We start from the raw sequence: 16,485 nt of genomic DNA, 5'->3' as shown, positions 1-16,485 counted from the left end.
CCCTAAAGCTTGTACTTATAACAGCAATAGTTGTTGTCTGTGAAACAAGCTGATGTCCATGGTTTTTCCATTTTCTCCATTCTGATTATCATATATTTCAATGTGGGATGGCATATATGCTGTCTGTGAATTGGTCATTTTTCAGACTGAGTTTGGATTCATTTGGGATTAGAAGCTGATTATCGATCTTCTCTTTGGGATTGAAGGAGCATGTTCAGTATTTTTTTAATGGGTTATAAGGAATTGATGCTGCTCAGATGATACATTTCTTTTCCCAATGGAGCCTTTCACCTTGTGTAACTTCATGTCATTTTGTTCTCCTTGAACATTAAAACTAGTATCTTATATGTGTTTTATTTTCAGCGACACAAGCTTGCACATTGATGGGCTGAGTGATGAGTCTGACTCAAGGTCGGAAAAAAGTGTGGCCTCTTCCAGTAACATTGTGAGGAGGAAAGGGTAAGCTCACATAGTCATGCCATTCAGAGTTGTTACCACCCCCAGTGGGTCGGGGGGATATAAATAGACCCACTGCTTCGTCTGCAGAAGGTGCAACCCCCTCAAAGGCGGAGTGTCGCACACAGACCCCAACCCTCTGGGATCCGTGTGCGACACTTACTTTGGGGTATCCTCCTCTTCTCCTTCCTTCTTTCTTTCTTCTTCTATCTTTCCTACCACCGCTGACCTCATGTGCAGCAAAACGAGAGGTCACCCATCCCACAGAGTGGGCGCCTTGTTGACCGTGAGGTGCGACCCGTGCGGAGGGAAACCGGGTACCTGGCGGTTGAGGTGAGATCAGTCCACGGACTGTCCCTCGCCAACACACCTCTTTGGCCCAGGTTTTCCTCTTAGACGGGAGGGTGGCATGGCCCATGCCACTCAATCGGTTGAGAGCTGAAACCCCATCAAGCCCTGGGTCAATCTTGACGCGAGGGTCTTGTACTTTCTCGTTGAGAGTATAGCTCCGGGGTAGCCCTGGCACAGCTCTGGTAATCCGAGCAATGTGTCCCCTTGTTAGGCTCCGTGGCGGGCGGGGAGCCCCGGAGTGGAATAAAATAGAAAACTCTCATGGAATCCAAATAAAAAATCGACCCTTCCCCAGCTCCCAACGTTACCAAAAAGACTCGGCTTGCGGAAGCGGGTGCGGCCGCCGAGCCGAGCGAAAACTCCAAAACTGGAAAAAGGACCTTTACGTCTGCCTCTTTTCTCCCTTCTCCCAGGGAGCTTCCGAAGCAGCCTTACGTGGCCATCTGCTGCAAAGAAGACGCACAGAAGAAGATCACTGATCTGAATTTGTTCAAGACGGGAGATGCACTAAGACAGGTTCTGGGATACATTCCTACGAATGTCCAGAAGCTGTCCTCTGGTGTACTCCTCGTCAAGTGCGCAACAGAGACTGAAGTGGCCAAACTTCTGAACATCACGACCTTCGGCAGTATTCCATGTACTTCCGAACGATACCAGAAGTTGAACTGCTCGAAGGGCGTCGTCCGCAGCCATGAACTAAAGGGCTGCAGCATGGAGGAAATTGTGGCGAACTGCGAAGGTGTGATTGACACCCGCCGGATTACTCTCCGACGGGGGGAGACCACCCTCGAAACCAACACGGTCATCTTGACCTTTGATTCGTGTCGCCCTCCAGCCACCGTTCGGACATCGTACTTGGTCTTAGACGTGCGACCCTATGTACCGAACCCTCTGCGCTGTTTCAAGTGTCAGAAGTTCGGACATAGTCAGTCGAGATGCCGACACGCAGCCGTGTGTCCTCGTTGTGGCAAGACCGGGCATCCTGAGAAGGAATGCAAGGCTAGTCCTTGTTGCCCCAATTGCCACGGCCAGCACACAGCCTTTAGTAAGGATTGCCCGACTTGGATTCAAGAACGCGCAATCCAAGAGTATAAAGTACGAAATGGCTGCTCGTTTCAGGAGGCCCGCAAAGCTACCTGCCCGCCAGTTGTGACCCCGATCCCTGGCCGGTCATACGCCAAGGTAGCACGGGAAGCCACGAGGTCCGCAAGTCCTTCTACTGCTGACCTCCCAAAGCCCACGGTCAACAGGCATGTCTCTGTGAATAAAACAAAAAAGGTTCTTCCTTTCACCGAGACACCTCTGACAAACCGCTTTGAGGTTCTAGGGGAGGACAGGGTGGATTCTCCCTCCGCCCTCTCTCCTCCCCCTCCCCCCTCCTCTATCACTTCCTCTTCTTCTTCCTCTTCTTCTCCTTCTTCTTCTTCTCCTTCTTCTTCTTCTTCTTCCACCTCACGCCTCATCCCTCTGATGGAGCGTGAGGTGCACCCTTCCCCCTCTTCCCAGCTCCCTCCGTCTGCTCCCTCTCCAGCAGACACCCCCCTACCCCACCACCAACCAATGGAGGAAGACATCTCCGACCCCCCTCCCCGGCCTGACCCCGGGAAGGGCGGAGTCTGTCACTCCTCCAAATCCCCCACTAGACCGCCGTCCAATCCAGGACGGCAACCTAGAAAACACTCTGCCTCCCCCGCAAGGAGGAGTCAGAGTGCTTCTTCGAAGCCGGGGCCTTTGAGCTCCAAACAAAAACCTAAAAAATCATAATGGCGGTCCTGCAATGGAATGCCGGCGGAATCCGACCTTCCATTGCAGAATTGCAACATTTACAGGCCACACTGTGCCCACGGGTGGCCTGTATTCAAGAAACAAAATTCGCCCCGGCTTCAACCATAGACTTAAGAGGATTTACTGCGTACCATCACATTCACACGGAGAACCAGATTGCTTCCGGTGGTACCACCATCTACACCGACAACCACACACTCCACAGACAAGTACATCTTAAGACGACCCTCCAGGCTATTGCCGTACGGGTCACCCTGCACAGGCCAATCACGATCTGCTCAGTTTATATCCCACCAAATTACCCCCTCAAAATAACCCAACTAAATGACTTAAAGGCTCAGCTCCCAAAACCCTTTATTTTACTAGGTGATTTCAATGCCCACAGCCCCCTTTGGGGAGACAAACCTATAGACCAGAAAGGTAAAATAATAGAAAACTTTTTATTTCAAAATAACATCTGTCTCTTAAATGATAAATCCCCAACTTACAGAAACAGAGCCACTTATGGCACTTCATCCCTTGACCTCCCTTTTTGTACCCCTGAACTAGTCCCAGATCTTGAGTGGTCTGTGCTGGATGACCGTACGGACCATTTCCCAATTCTCCTCAAAAACAATAGCCTCCAAAACGACCCCATCCCAGAACGCTTCAACTTCAAAAAAGCCGACTGGGACGGGTTTGCCAATCAATGTTCTCAGATTCTTAATCCCAATTTCGACCACAACTACAATCAATTCCACGAAAAGCTCTTAGAAATATGCCACAATCACATTCCAAAAACAAAAACAAAACCGCGGAGGAACAAGATCTGGTTCTCTTGGGAATGTGAGGACGCAGTAAAGAAAAAGAAGGCAGCGTATCGAAAAGCCGTCAACAACACCACCATAGAAAACAAGATAAATTATTTAAAGGCTCGAGCTTCGAGCTGTGGCACGTAGATGCCTCAGGGAGAGCAAAAGACAATCATTCCAAAAATACATCTCCAAAATCAATAGCCAGACACCACTCAACCAAGTTTTCAAAATTGCTAAAAAAATTTTAGGTAGACGCACAGACACCATTCGGCACGTCCAGAGGCCGGATGGAACAACAGCTGAAACACAAGTAGACATTGCAAACACAATAGCTACATCTCTAGCCAAAAACTCATCCCAAGCAAACTACAACACCACTTTTCAAAACATCAAAACTAACAGAGAAAAACAACACCTAAACTTCCACTCAAACAACACTGAAACCTACAACGCAGACTTCACAATAGACGAACTAACATCGTGCATCTCAGACCGGGGCGATACAGCCCCGGGACCGGATGACATCCACAACCAAATCATTAGACACTTACCCCCAGAAACACTCACACTCCTACTATACATATACAACGACATGTGGCGGTCGCACTCCTTTCCGGAGTCTTGGCGTCTCGCCACTGTCATTCCAATACCCAAACCAAACAAGGACCACACACACGCATCCAATTACAGACCAATAGCACTTACGAGCTGTCTCTGCAAACTAATTGAAAAAATTATTCACAGGCGACTCATGTGGTTTCTGGAAACGACGGGCACGCTGAGCAGTCTCCAGTGCGGATTCAGGAAAACTCGATCCACTCTGGATCACCTGGTCCGCCTGGAGACCTTTATACGCGAGACGTTCGCTGAAAGAAGCCACATGATCGCCATCTTTTTTTACCTAGAAAAAGCCTTCGACACAACCTGGAAGTACGGCATTCTTCGAGACCTGCACGCACTCGGCATACGCGGTCATCTCCCTGCCCTCATTGGCAACTTCCTGAAGAACCGTTCCTTCTAGGTTCGTGTCTGATCCTCCCTTTCAGACCCCCCACCAACAGGAGGAAGGAGTCCCCCAGGGGAGCATCCTTTCTCCTCTCCTATTCGAAATTAAAATAAATTCCATAGTGAAAACCCTCCAAAACAGCATAGACAGCTCATTATACGTTGACGACTTCTTGATATGCTGCCGATCGAAAAATCCTAATTTGAGATCTATGGAAAGGCAGCTGCAAACGCAGCTGCACAAACTTGAAACGTGGGCAAACAACAACGGTTTCAAGTTCTCCCCGTCAAAGACGGTTGCAGTACACTTCTGCCGAACAGGCAGACGTGTGCTGCAGCCGGATTTGACACTATACGGGGAAAGGATTCCCGTCCAGGACCAAGCTCGTTTCCTCGGCGTCATTTTCGACAAAAAACTCACATTCATACCACACATCAAAGACCTTCGTGTGAGGTGCCAGAAAGCGTTAAACGCTTTGAAAATTCTATCGAATCCGGAGTGGGGCGGGGACTCAAAACACCTTCTCCACCTGTACATCTCCCTTGTCCGGTCCAGGCTTGACTATGGCTGTCAAGTCTACGGATCGGCAAAACCACACGTCTTAAAAATACTAGATCCAATACAGAACCAAGGACTCCGCCTCGCTCTGGGGGCTTTCCGCACTTCTCCGGTAGAGAGCCTCCAGGCCGAGGCCAACATACCACCACTCTCACTCAGACGCACACAACTCTCACTACAATACGCAGTTAAACAGAGCTAAACACCGGAAAATCCAGCACACAACAGCATTTTTAAAACAAATCCAGAAACCATAAACAAATTCCAAAACAACGAAAAACTCATCAAACCCTTTGGCCTCAGATTCCTTGAGGACCTCAAAAACTTAAACTTTTCCAAACAAGACATCCAACAAATTCTTTTCCCCGATCTCCCTCCGTGGCACCTCACCAAGGCAAAAGTAGACTTACAGCTGACCACACACAACAAACAAAGCACAAACACTAAAACCTTTCAAGCAGAATACAAAAAACTAATAGATAAATACCCCGGTGTGGAGCTCATCTTCACAGATGGCTCCAAAAAAGACAATGAAGTGGGTGCCGCAGCCCTATCTTCCAACAGTACACACCAGAGGAGACTCCATCCTGAAGCCTCCATTTTCTCTGCGGAGGCCACTGCCATTGTCATGGCACCGGACTCCATAGAAAATTCTCCTAACAAATCTTTCCTTATCCTTTCTGACTCTCTGTCTTGCATCACCTCACTTACAAACTACACACTCCTACACCCAAAAATAGTTAGGCTACAACAAAAAATACACGCCTTGACTGAAACCGGGAAAAGTATCGTGTTCGCATGGATACCTAGCCTTGTGGGCATCCGAGGAAACGAGCAGGTAGATCACCTGACGAAGAAATCCTTATCCCTTCTGTTGGGATCAACGACGAACACTCTCCCACAGTCTGACTTTAAAAATAAAGTAAAAAAGTACACCTCCAGTCTGTGGGAGAGCCACTGGAAAAAACAGAAAAACAACAAACTGTATAATATAAAACCCAAACTGGAACCATGAAATCCTTCGGACCTCTCTAGAAGAGATGAAGTCATTTTTACTCGATTGCGCATCGGACACATGGCCCTGACCCACAAATACCTCCTACAGGGAGATGAGAAGCCGTTCTGTATCGGCTGCCACCCAGATTTTACCTTTAGACACATCTTAACCGAATGTCTAGACTTTGGAGAGATCCGAAGGAAATATTGTAAATGCAAAAATATGCAAGACATTTTCTCCGTTGTTGGTCCCAACAGAATTTTGAATTTTATGAAGGCCATTGGCCTTTATAGAAAATTATAAAGTGTAATTGAACTATTTAAAATTTTGTATGTTATCTAGAAAAATTGTTTCAGATTGAAAATATATATATTTACACTGATTTTTAAACATTTAAAAATTTTAAGATCTAACTACTGACCCGAACCAGCCGTACAGTACTGTTGCGAACAAAACTAACTTGTGTTTCGCGCGCTCATATGACCTTATGCAGTTGCGAGCTCGGTAAAACCCTGTAAACTAAAATAAATGAATGCCAGAACGGTAGTCAGTGGGAGACAGCGACAGACGTCCAACCTTGATATCTTCACTGACGGCCATGCCACCGACAGCTACAGTTTATGTGGAGGAGGATTCTGCTGTCTAGACAAATCTTCTAGGTAGGAAACATGTGTATCCGTGCCCGCGGGACTACACGGAAACAGCCACCGAGCTGAAACTACCGCCCTGCTCCGCACACTGCAATGGCTAAAAAAACAACCAAGTTTTCAAAGAGTCCACATCTTCACAGACTCCCAGTCAGTTGTTCAACACTTAATGTCCCGAGAGACTGCAGTTCTTACTGAGATAGAGGACAAAATGTGGACCATTATCTGCCACTGCTGTGAAATCCACGAACACCTTCACGTACAATAGATACCAGGACATTGCGACATCCACGGGAACGACTGAGCTGACGCCCTGGCCAACAAGGGAGGCCGCCTCGACCAGTCCCACACCCCAGTCGATCTAGCATCAGCAAGCTCGTGCATCTCGTGTTACATCATTGCCCACGCATGGGAGAAAGCACGAGTGCACGACTCCATCAGGGGAAAGGTGAAGCCACCACCGGAGAGGGACAAAGAGACCTAACCGTCAGACAGAGAAGAGTGTATCACAGCTAAGATGCTACGCAAAGAGCCCCATCCTACCGGCGTATCTCCATGCAATAGGCTCCGCTCCCAATGATTCCTGTCGGGTGTGTGGCACAAGTCGTGACAACCTGCAGCACGCACTGTATGATGCCCGCGGGGGGAAGCACATCGAGGCCCCCTTATGGAGAACAATGCGAGACCGGGCCCAGATGTACTCTGGACGAGGCCACACGAGGTTGCCTTTTACCTTTCTTCCTACTGCAGACTGCCGCCCTCCTTTTGGAGGCTAGCCAGAGGAAAGAAGGAAGGAAGACAGTAACAGATCTAGCTGTCAGAGATTCTTCCCCAACCTGACAACAAAAAAGCCAAACCTGACAATATGATGCAAAGAGAAGAAAGTGGTGTACCACTTTGTCGAACTCACTGTGCCTCATGAAGACAACATTAGTGCTGCTAATGAATGGAAAGAAAAGCACTATGACGCCCTTGTCGACAAATGTGAAGGGGGCAGTTTGGCTATTTCCAAGGCTAAATGTTCCTTTATTTTCTGCCAACAGATCTGTATGTAGACGTAGTCTTTAATAAATAGAGAGCAGATAGCTACTTCTTTCTTCTGAACATTCAATGAGAGTCCTGTTATAGTTGCTCTTCTTACATGTGTGACAATGCGACTAAACATTTTTTAAGCAGTCTCTGCTACTAGATTCTAGTTCTGTTCTAATGATTTGCTTTCTTCCCACAGGGTAAAGATCAAGAAATTTTTTGGCAAGACGGTCAACAAGATGAAGTCTGCAGCTGATCAAGGTGAATTGTGAGAAAGTGTCTGCTAGCAGAGTTTATTTGTGGAGATAGCCAGCTAAGATCTGGAATTTCAGGGGCAGTAGAAAGTCTCATTTTTTTCTCCTCTTTTTACTCTTCATTCTCTCAGTATGTCTTTTCCAACCTCAATATGTTTTTCCCTACTAGTTCCCTGTCTACTGTTGGCCCTCCTCTGCCTTTGTTTTAGTGTATTCTGCCCGTTTTCTTTCGAGGAAATCTATTAAAAATGGGGAGAAAGTGCAATTTAGCCCCTGATCTAAACACTTTTAATTAAAATTGAAGAAAGCTATCTGAAATTTTTTATGTTGTTATTGAGAGTGCAGCTAAGCTTGAACTAAATGCTTTAAATTCCATTTTTTGTTTGTTTTGGATACACACACTTGCACACACGCACGCATGCATACACACACACACACACTCACACACGCACATCCGCCCACACACACACATCTGCCCACACACACACCCACACACACACACACACACACACACACACACACACACACACACACACACACACACACACACACACACACTATTGCTACTTTCTTCATTTTGTTTTGTACAGACACAATTAGCAGGATAAGGACCATGAATTTTTTAAAATGTCAGAGCTGTAGTTTGAACAATGATAAACTGAAGGTCTTGAAGTATCTCTGTGATGGTGTTCAAAGCCAAATGTTCAGTTCTTTCCCTGTGTCTTGTCTTTCCTCATTAGCTCTGCACAGTGATCAGGTGCCAGTGGAGGAAGAGGTGTCTGTTGATGGGAAAGTGTTCAAGGTAAGTTGTGCTGAAATTGAAATGGCAACAATTCAAAGATAAAGTTAGGTTTAAGTTTGTGTGTTTGCCAGAAGGGATCTATTTTAGGCACTGAATGAAGAAGTAGACTAACATTAAGATACCTCATATCATTTTCAACAATTTGGTCATCATCATATCTTCCTAACAGTTTTCCTGTTTCAGGAGGGTTTTTTTGTGTTTTTTAAAAAAAGTGCATGGCTTACTTCCAGATTGACACATTTTCTATTGAGTTTACTAAATCTGGCCCACTATTGGAACAAGGAGAAAAATAGATATAAAGGTTAGAGTGTGTGTCCTTCTTGTCTTGCAGTTTTTGTTTTGTAATACACTTCATCACGGTTTGTGGTTTATGGAGCTTCTATGATGGTGTGATATTACATCATAATATGGACCAACATATGCGGTGTAATGGTTAGACACTTTGCCATTGCTTGTAGAAGATGTGAGAATTATTATTGTATTTACAGTTTTTTCTAATTGAGTCTGTGTATATCAATGTGCTGGAAATTTGTATTCCTCTTAGCTTGGGTTTGCCCTGACAGACAGGGTTGAAGCACCCCCCCTCTTAAATGATCTAAATTGTGTCGCTGGGGGCTTAAAAGATCTGCAATTTCAATTATATGGTAAACTATCGTATGTCAATAATTTCCTCATTGGAGGTCTAATTGTCTGGGTTCCTCTATTTCCAAATTTGTTGTTCTTGATATTGTCACTGTTGTTGAAGTGAACTCATTTGAAGTGACATGTTGACCCCTTCTGTCTCAGACTTGAGATAACCTTTTTCAGGCACCTGTATTTGTGTCGCGGTGTGGTGGTGTCAGGCGCTCGTCAATTTTGGGGCATATGGTGTTATTGGTACCATCTTAAAGCCTGTCCATTCGCCTTGCTTTTGAAGTAAAAAAATTTCCATTTATCTTGGATACAATTCAAGATATTGACGATTGAAGGAGGTGAGGGTCGCCTGGTTTCAGAGGTAAAATTAGCTAGAAAATGGCCGCCAAAGTTGCATTATTTCTTTAGCTTGAAATTCTGTGGAAACTGAAAATTTACATTTTTTATGCCTTTAATCAACGTTTTTCAGTAAAACCTACACAGAAATGTGTTCTTTAATAGACATGAAAGGTGTTGAGCCAAAAAACAAAAATTCGATAAAAATTCCCAAACCCGCGGAAAAATACCCGTTTCTTGACTTTCATCGTTTTGACGAGCGCCTGATTTCACCACGCTGCGCCACATATATTTTTGTTTCTTCTCTTTGAAGTGCACCTTAGTCCTGTCCATGACTATATCAATGTGACTGACCTCATTTCAGAGTGACCTGTTAAGAACAGAATGTGCTTGAGTGAAGACATTTTGTGTGTTTTTTAGTGTGCCAAAACATTGGATAACTAGTGGTACTTTTGATACTCTATTCATTTCTGGCTGTTATTCTCACTCTGTCTGTCTGTGTGTCTATGTGTCTGTCTGTCTGTCTGTCTGTCTGTCTGTCTGTCTGTCTGTCTGTCTGTCTGTCTGTCTGTCTGTCTGTCTGTCTGTCTGTCACTGTCTGTCTGTCACTGTCTGTCCGTCTCTCTCATTCTCTCTTTCCTACTCTCCCTGTCACTCAGTCCAGGTTATTTGTTTCCCTCAGATTAAGTCATCCAGCAAGAATAAAGGGCCTTATGACTTCTCTCAGCCAAACATACTGCAGGAGCTGAGTGGGGATCACAATGTAAGTTGCACAATGAACAATGTATGCTTTTTGTGTACACGTGAGTGCAAGTAAGTAGTTATGGTTAAGCCAATATACTCGTAATTATGAGGTTGTAGGTTCAGCTCAGCCTGACATTGCGTCCTTGGGGAAAAGCACTTTACACAAATTTCCTGCACTTCACCCAGGTGTGAATGGGTATGTGGCCATGAAAGAAATTGTAAGTACTGGGTGATCCCCCCCCCAAAAAAGTACAATTTTTTATCTGAATATCTCGCGCAAAAAATTGTTCTAGAATGCTGCAATTTGGAACAGACATAATTCATTCAAAAGGAATTTGTTTAGTATAAAATCCACGAAAAAGAAACATGTTTTGAAAATGAAAACAGCTAAAAGAAAAAGCACCCGAAAACGCAAAGTTCACCAATGTTTAAAAATCTTGTAACGGAAGTCGTGAAAAGATAAGTTGACCTTTCTCTTTATTTTCTCTTTGGCATTAATTTTCCACCCCTGTGACTATTAAACAATTTCTAATTTCTTTTACAGAGTTTTAAAAACGTAATGGATTTCATTCTGAAATTTCTAGAAGCAGTGCTCCACATTCCTTCCTTTGGACTTGACCCATTTTGAACGCGTCGTTCGAAATGTTCAGTGGCGCCTTAACACAAGGACCTGCTAAACCATGAGTTTTTAAAGCCGCATACACTGTACATGTTCACTAAGAAGTGGCTTCTAGAGACAATAGAGTGGGGTGCCCAATAATCAGCATTTTTGGAGTTGACATTTCCCGCAGGATGAAAATGGGCTTCGCTTTAAACCTAATATCATCGAGGAAATGATCCATCTTTACAAGACAATCGAGGAATCATGAACACATTGCCATGCTCTGATCCATGTAATCTAGGCCTAACGAAGATGAACATGGTATAGTCGTAGGTTAAGATCTGCCATGAGAATGCAGACTGTTGATGTGTAGGAAAGTCCTAGCTGCAGATCGTCTACGGACAGACATCTCATGGGACTTGGCTGCTGAAATCTGCACTCTGGTGACGTTTAAAGGGCTGTGCATGGTGCGTGTTCGACCTGAAGAGGTCATTTTTTAAAGAACTTTTTAGTTCTGATTCGCTATAGATCCAAAACTACGGAACTTCTCTCCTCATAACGCCAAAGGTCTTGAGGGCACCTAAGCATTCTCTCCATGCCGTGCGCAGAACTTACGAAATGTCAGGAATGGTAAGTTTGTGGAAAGGTAATGTTCAATACAAAAAGCTCTCTACTCTTTACTATAAGAAGCCATGATCTCAGCAGGCAAACAAAATTTTGGAAAAATAATATCCGCAGACTTCTGTTGACTTGTTTGACTGCTGTAGCTTGCAATATGGCGCGATTGTTGCAACTTTTAGTGGTAGGCCTAATGCGAACTGGTGCGTCATGCTATGAAAATGGCGACAAGGTTGAAAATGGGTTGTATTTTTAATGTGTTATATAAAGCAAAACCATTCAATGGACTTATCTAAAATACATATGTGAAAAATTCCTTTTGGCTTCCAAACGTTATGTTCAAATCTGAAACGCAAAACTTCAGTATGGAGGAGGATATTTACAAAACATTTTTGAAAGTTTTTTTGGATCACCCTGTATGTTAACGTTTTAGCGCCTGTAAAAGGGCAGCTTGCTTCGTATGCTTTCCAGTACATTGTGATTGTTTCTGTATGTCATCATCTCTTCTGGGGTAATAATGTAGATTCCAGTAACTCCTCACTTATATTAACTTTTTATCTTGCAAGTGCTGTAATACTCTTAATTTACACCAGCCTCACACTCAACTTTGAGTTCCCCAGGATTGGAGCTGCTGCCCACTGTCTGACAAGATAAGATATATTATGAAAACAAATAAATAGGGCATGTCCCTGCTCTACTCAAACTCCACGTGCTTTATGCTATATATAGGTGTTACTCTAATATGAAGAACTCAGACCCTAGTTAGTTAAAGATATGAAACTTCACTAAACTGTTGTGAATATATTTCCGTAAGCCATAACATCAATGGTCAATACTGGTAGAACTGTATTTGCACTCATGACTGTTCCCAACTCAAAAGATGCACTAAATTCCCCAAATAGAAGAGAACCAGTCACTATTTTTTGTCTGCAAATACAACACATCCCCCTGAATTCCTATCTACTAAATAGGATCCAGAAGGATACCCCATCTGCCTGCCCTCTGTGTGACTGCCAGGATGAAACAGTATCACACCACCTCTTTATCTGTCTTGCACTTAGCGACCTGTATAGTACCTACCTACCTATTCCCCAAATGTCGGAAATCTCTATACAGAGACAGAAAACAGCTGATAAAAACCTGTAATTTCTTTGTCATATTGACAGGCCAAAGGGCTAGAACTCAGATGGCTGATGTATGGGAAAAGTAAAGTAAAGTAAAGAATGCCTTAACACATTTTCATGGAAAAATATTTTGGTGTGGGTAATTTAGGTGCAATCAATTATATAATAGTAAGCTTTTGTCCAAACTTACATCCTTACAGTGGTGAAAGTTTAGATCTAGATATATTTATAGAGAAAATTGCTCTTTGATCAATGATAACTGGTTCCAGATCCGAATAATGAGGGTCATTGTCTGAGCCATCACTGTCTGTCCATACAAATTTTTGTTGAGGACCTCATGTTGGGTAAAATACCTTTTTGAACCCATTTCATTGCTTTCCACATTTAGTTGCCAGAAATTAGAAGCTAAATATCTAAACGGAATTGCTGATTCACGAAAGAAACAAATATGTGTGGAGAAACTTTAGCTGGCCTTTGTTTATATCTCTGTAATTTCCCTCGCGAATATATTCGTCTGTGGTCCTGGGGAAGCAGTCAAGCTTCGCGAGTATTCCTGTCCATGTTCTGATAGGTGTTAAGCAATACTAAAACTAAATAATGTACAGAATATGTTGACCTTATTTTTTATTTGTCTTGAACTCTTTTTTCATGTCCACAGGGAGCAATATGGACTATGAAGTTTTCGCCCTGTGGGAAGCTCTTGGTAAGTTGATGTATTGTTTTTTTCCTTTTATCAAATTTTATTTGGGTGCCAATGCCAGAGAAAATATGAACATTTACTTGAACATGGTTACATTTAGAGCATCTCCTGCATGCTTTAAGGCATGTCACGGGTCTGCAAAACCCGATGTTTAGGTAAAAAAATCGATTTTTAACTTTGTCCATTTTTGGGTACCTGAATATCTAAAGAATCGATAACGCTTAATGTTTAATTCTAAAAAAGTCAAGAATTCTCATTTATAGGTTTTTTCCAGAGGACACCCTTGTCAAAAGTTTGGCGTGTTTTCTTCTGATTAGCCCATAATTTGACCGTGACAACTACCGTGTGCCCCTGTATGACCCTATCATGTCTAGTATTTTTGTTCTCCCAAGCTCCTCTTCTTTCAAATCCCTGAACGATCAAGACAATCATCATTTACATTGGTCATTGTTCGTGCATTGCGTTCATTTATAAATATAAACCTAGTCAGCTAACCATTTGCAGGCTTATTCGTATGAAAATGCCAGAGCTCACAAGCACACTTTTCAAAAGAAATACAAAGCTTAGAGATTGGGTCAGCATGAACTACAGCGATGATATATTATTATTATTGTAAGAACAACCAATCCAAATCACTGTACCCGAAACTAATACTTTTTTTATAAACGGCACGTCCTCCGACATTGGACTCTCGGGAAAGATAAGAAATCCTTGGATTTTTACTCATCAATTTCAACAGATTTTAATTACCCCGTGCGCATCAAACAGACATTCAAAGCACCTTGAATCTTGTGTAACAGTTTGTCCTGCGAGTAGGCCAGAGCTATGAGTCTGTGCATTTTTCACCATCTACAAACAACTCTTGTCCAAGCATCCCACAATTGGTCCACTGGGAAAGGAAAGGGAAGGGCAATGTTTGTGTGTACTATAGATCATTCATTGCATTAGCATGTACAGTATGACATATCAGAAACACTGTATCACTTTCGAGTCCCCTAAAAAAGGCCTTTTTAAAACCTACACCAATCCTAGTGATCCAGGCACGATCAATGCCTGGTTCTGTTCCATGGTTGTACGAATGAGTAAGAGAAAATGTGTGGAAGGACAGCAGGGGCTGTTTGAAAAAGAAAATGAACATGCATTTTCATGTACTCTAACTGGCTCACCCTACAACTAGCTCTGATTCAGTTGTTTTATCCTAATTTTGATGTCATCTATAGAGTACTCACTGTGCCAGAAAGCTAAACCTAGCCAAATGTAGCTCTATAGCTACAGGAGCGTGTTGTTGATGATAGAGAGAAAAAGAGGGGAAAAGGGAAGGGGGTTCTTGATATCTCTCCATTAGTCTCTCTTTCTGCTTGCACCCGCTAGGTTTAAGTGGCATCAGAGTACGCCATAGGATAGCTCAGGCAAAGATGTATCTCAGTGTAAGGGGCAAGAAGGATCATCCACTTCACAGAGCACTTCATGACTACAGGAGAGTCAGAATCAAGAGAGGAAAATCTTGGATGGCGGAAGCAGAGGATTCCCTGAGAACAATCTATGTACCTGAGAGCCTACCACTAGGCGAAGAATGGGAACAGGTGGCCGGAGAATACAGGGACCTCACCAAGGTCAAAATAAGCATGGGCAGAGACAGAAGAAATGTTGCGGCTGCCATCAACGAGAGCGATATCAACAAGAGCGATATCAACGAGATTGTTGACACAAACTCAAAAGCAGGGGATCCTATAATTTATACAGATGGTTCAGTGAAAAGAGATAGCCAGAGAAGTGGATGGGGATTTGTTGCATTCGCCAACAATAAAATCATACACAGTGCACCTGGAGCCTGCAGCAGGGCTACATCAAGTATGCGAATGGAAATTGAAGCCATCACGAAAGCACTTGATTGGATGACCCAAGATCGCCCCCACACAACCCATGCTGTTCTTGTCACTGATTCCATGTGTACCCTCAGAAGGATCGAAAAAGGTTTCCTGAGAACAGAATGGATTCAAGCTATCGAACCAAGGCCTATACGATCACTCACATGGATTTTCTGCCCTGGCCATGCAGGTGTTAGGGGAAATGAAAAAGCCGACAGATTGGCTGGTGAGGCCACCTTAGTTGACAATACGGTTCAACCAGATAGGGTTGAGATCCTGAAATGTCTCTCTCGCCAGCTGATTGAGGAGGAAGATAGGGAGGCAGAGGCCAGTACTGCCGTGGAGAGGATGATGCTTTTGGGAATAAAAAAAGGAAGCGGAAAATCTGGCATCCTTGCAGGAAAGAACAGAAAAACGTTCAACCAGATGTGCACTGGCGCAATCAGTAGAAGGACCCTCGGCAACATTTTGGAGAGAGCAACGGAGCATCAATGGACATGTCCGGAGTGCGGGGATGTTGCTTCCTGAAACAATAACAAAAACAATAATCTGCTTGCACCCCCTCCTCTCTCTCTCTCTCTTTGTCTCTGTCTCTGTCTCTCTCTCTCTGTCTCTCTCTGTCTGTCTGTCTGTCTGTCTGTCTGTCTGTCTGTCTGTCTGTCTGTCTGTCTGTCTGTCTGTCTGTCTGTCTCTCTCTCTCTCTCTCTCTCTCTCTCTCTCTCTCTCTCTCTCTCTCTCTCTCTCTCTCTCTCTCTCTCTCTCTCTGTCTCTGTCTTTCTCTCTCTGTCTCTCTCTTTATCTGTATGTATGCGTGTACTTTGTGTATTAATATTATGCTCTTTTCATGTTCATATCTATGTATGTAACGTTGGAAAAAGTTAAATTTTACTGTATGTGTTTATAACGATCCCGTTGACACAGTTTAGATCATTTAGGGGGCGGGCTCTTCTTTGAATGAGCGATAACTCTCCCGTTTCCAGACTCTGCTGAAAGTTTGCTAATAAAGGCTTCCTCAGTTTGTTCCAAAAAGATTTGTAAAAAAGGGTGGTAATTCCACCGATTCCAGGTGCTGAATCAATATTTAACTTATTAACAATGGCGTCTAATTCAACAATGCTTAGTTCGCTATCACATATTTCTTTATCGACATCATCGAGTACTGGGTAATAACATCCTTGCAGG

The 16,485-nt window shown here is 43.7% G+C and overlaps 1 protein-coding gene across 1 annotated transcript in view; it reads left to right on the top strand.

The window, feature by feature from the left end:
* Positions 1-363: 363 nt before the first annotated feature.
* Positions 364-16,485, top strand: part of LOC101862236 (WD repeat-containing protein 44) — a gene marked incomplete at its 5' end in the record, with an annotated part of 93,118 nt that continues 76,996 nt past the window's right edge. Inside the window, 5 exon segments of the mRNA XM_013085978.2 lie at positions 364-459; positions 7,823-7,884; positions 8,618-8,679; positions 10,331-10,411; positions 13,394-13,438. Of these exon segments, the coding sequence (XP_012941432.1) occupies positions 364-459; positions 7,823-7,884; positions 8,618-8,679; positions 10,331-10,411; positions 13,394-13,438 (346 nt within the window).

Source organism: Aplysia californica, unplaced genomic scaffold (assembly GCF_000002075.1).
Source record: "Aplysia californica isolate F4 #8 unplaced genomic scaffold, AplCal3.0 scaffold00017, whole genome shotgun sequence".
Classification (NCBI taxonomy): Eukaryota; Metazoa; Mollusca; class Gastropoda; order Aplysiida; family Aplysiidae; genus Aplysia; species Aplysia californica.
Note: the sequence above shows the minus strand (reverse complement) of the source record. Positions and strands in the feature narration are given on the sequence as shown.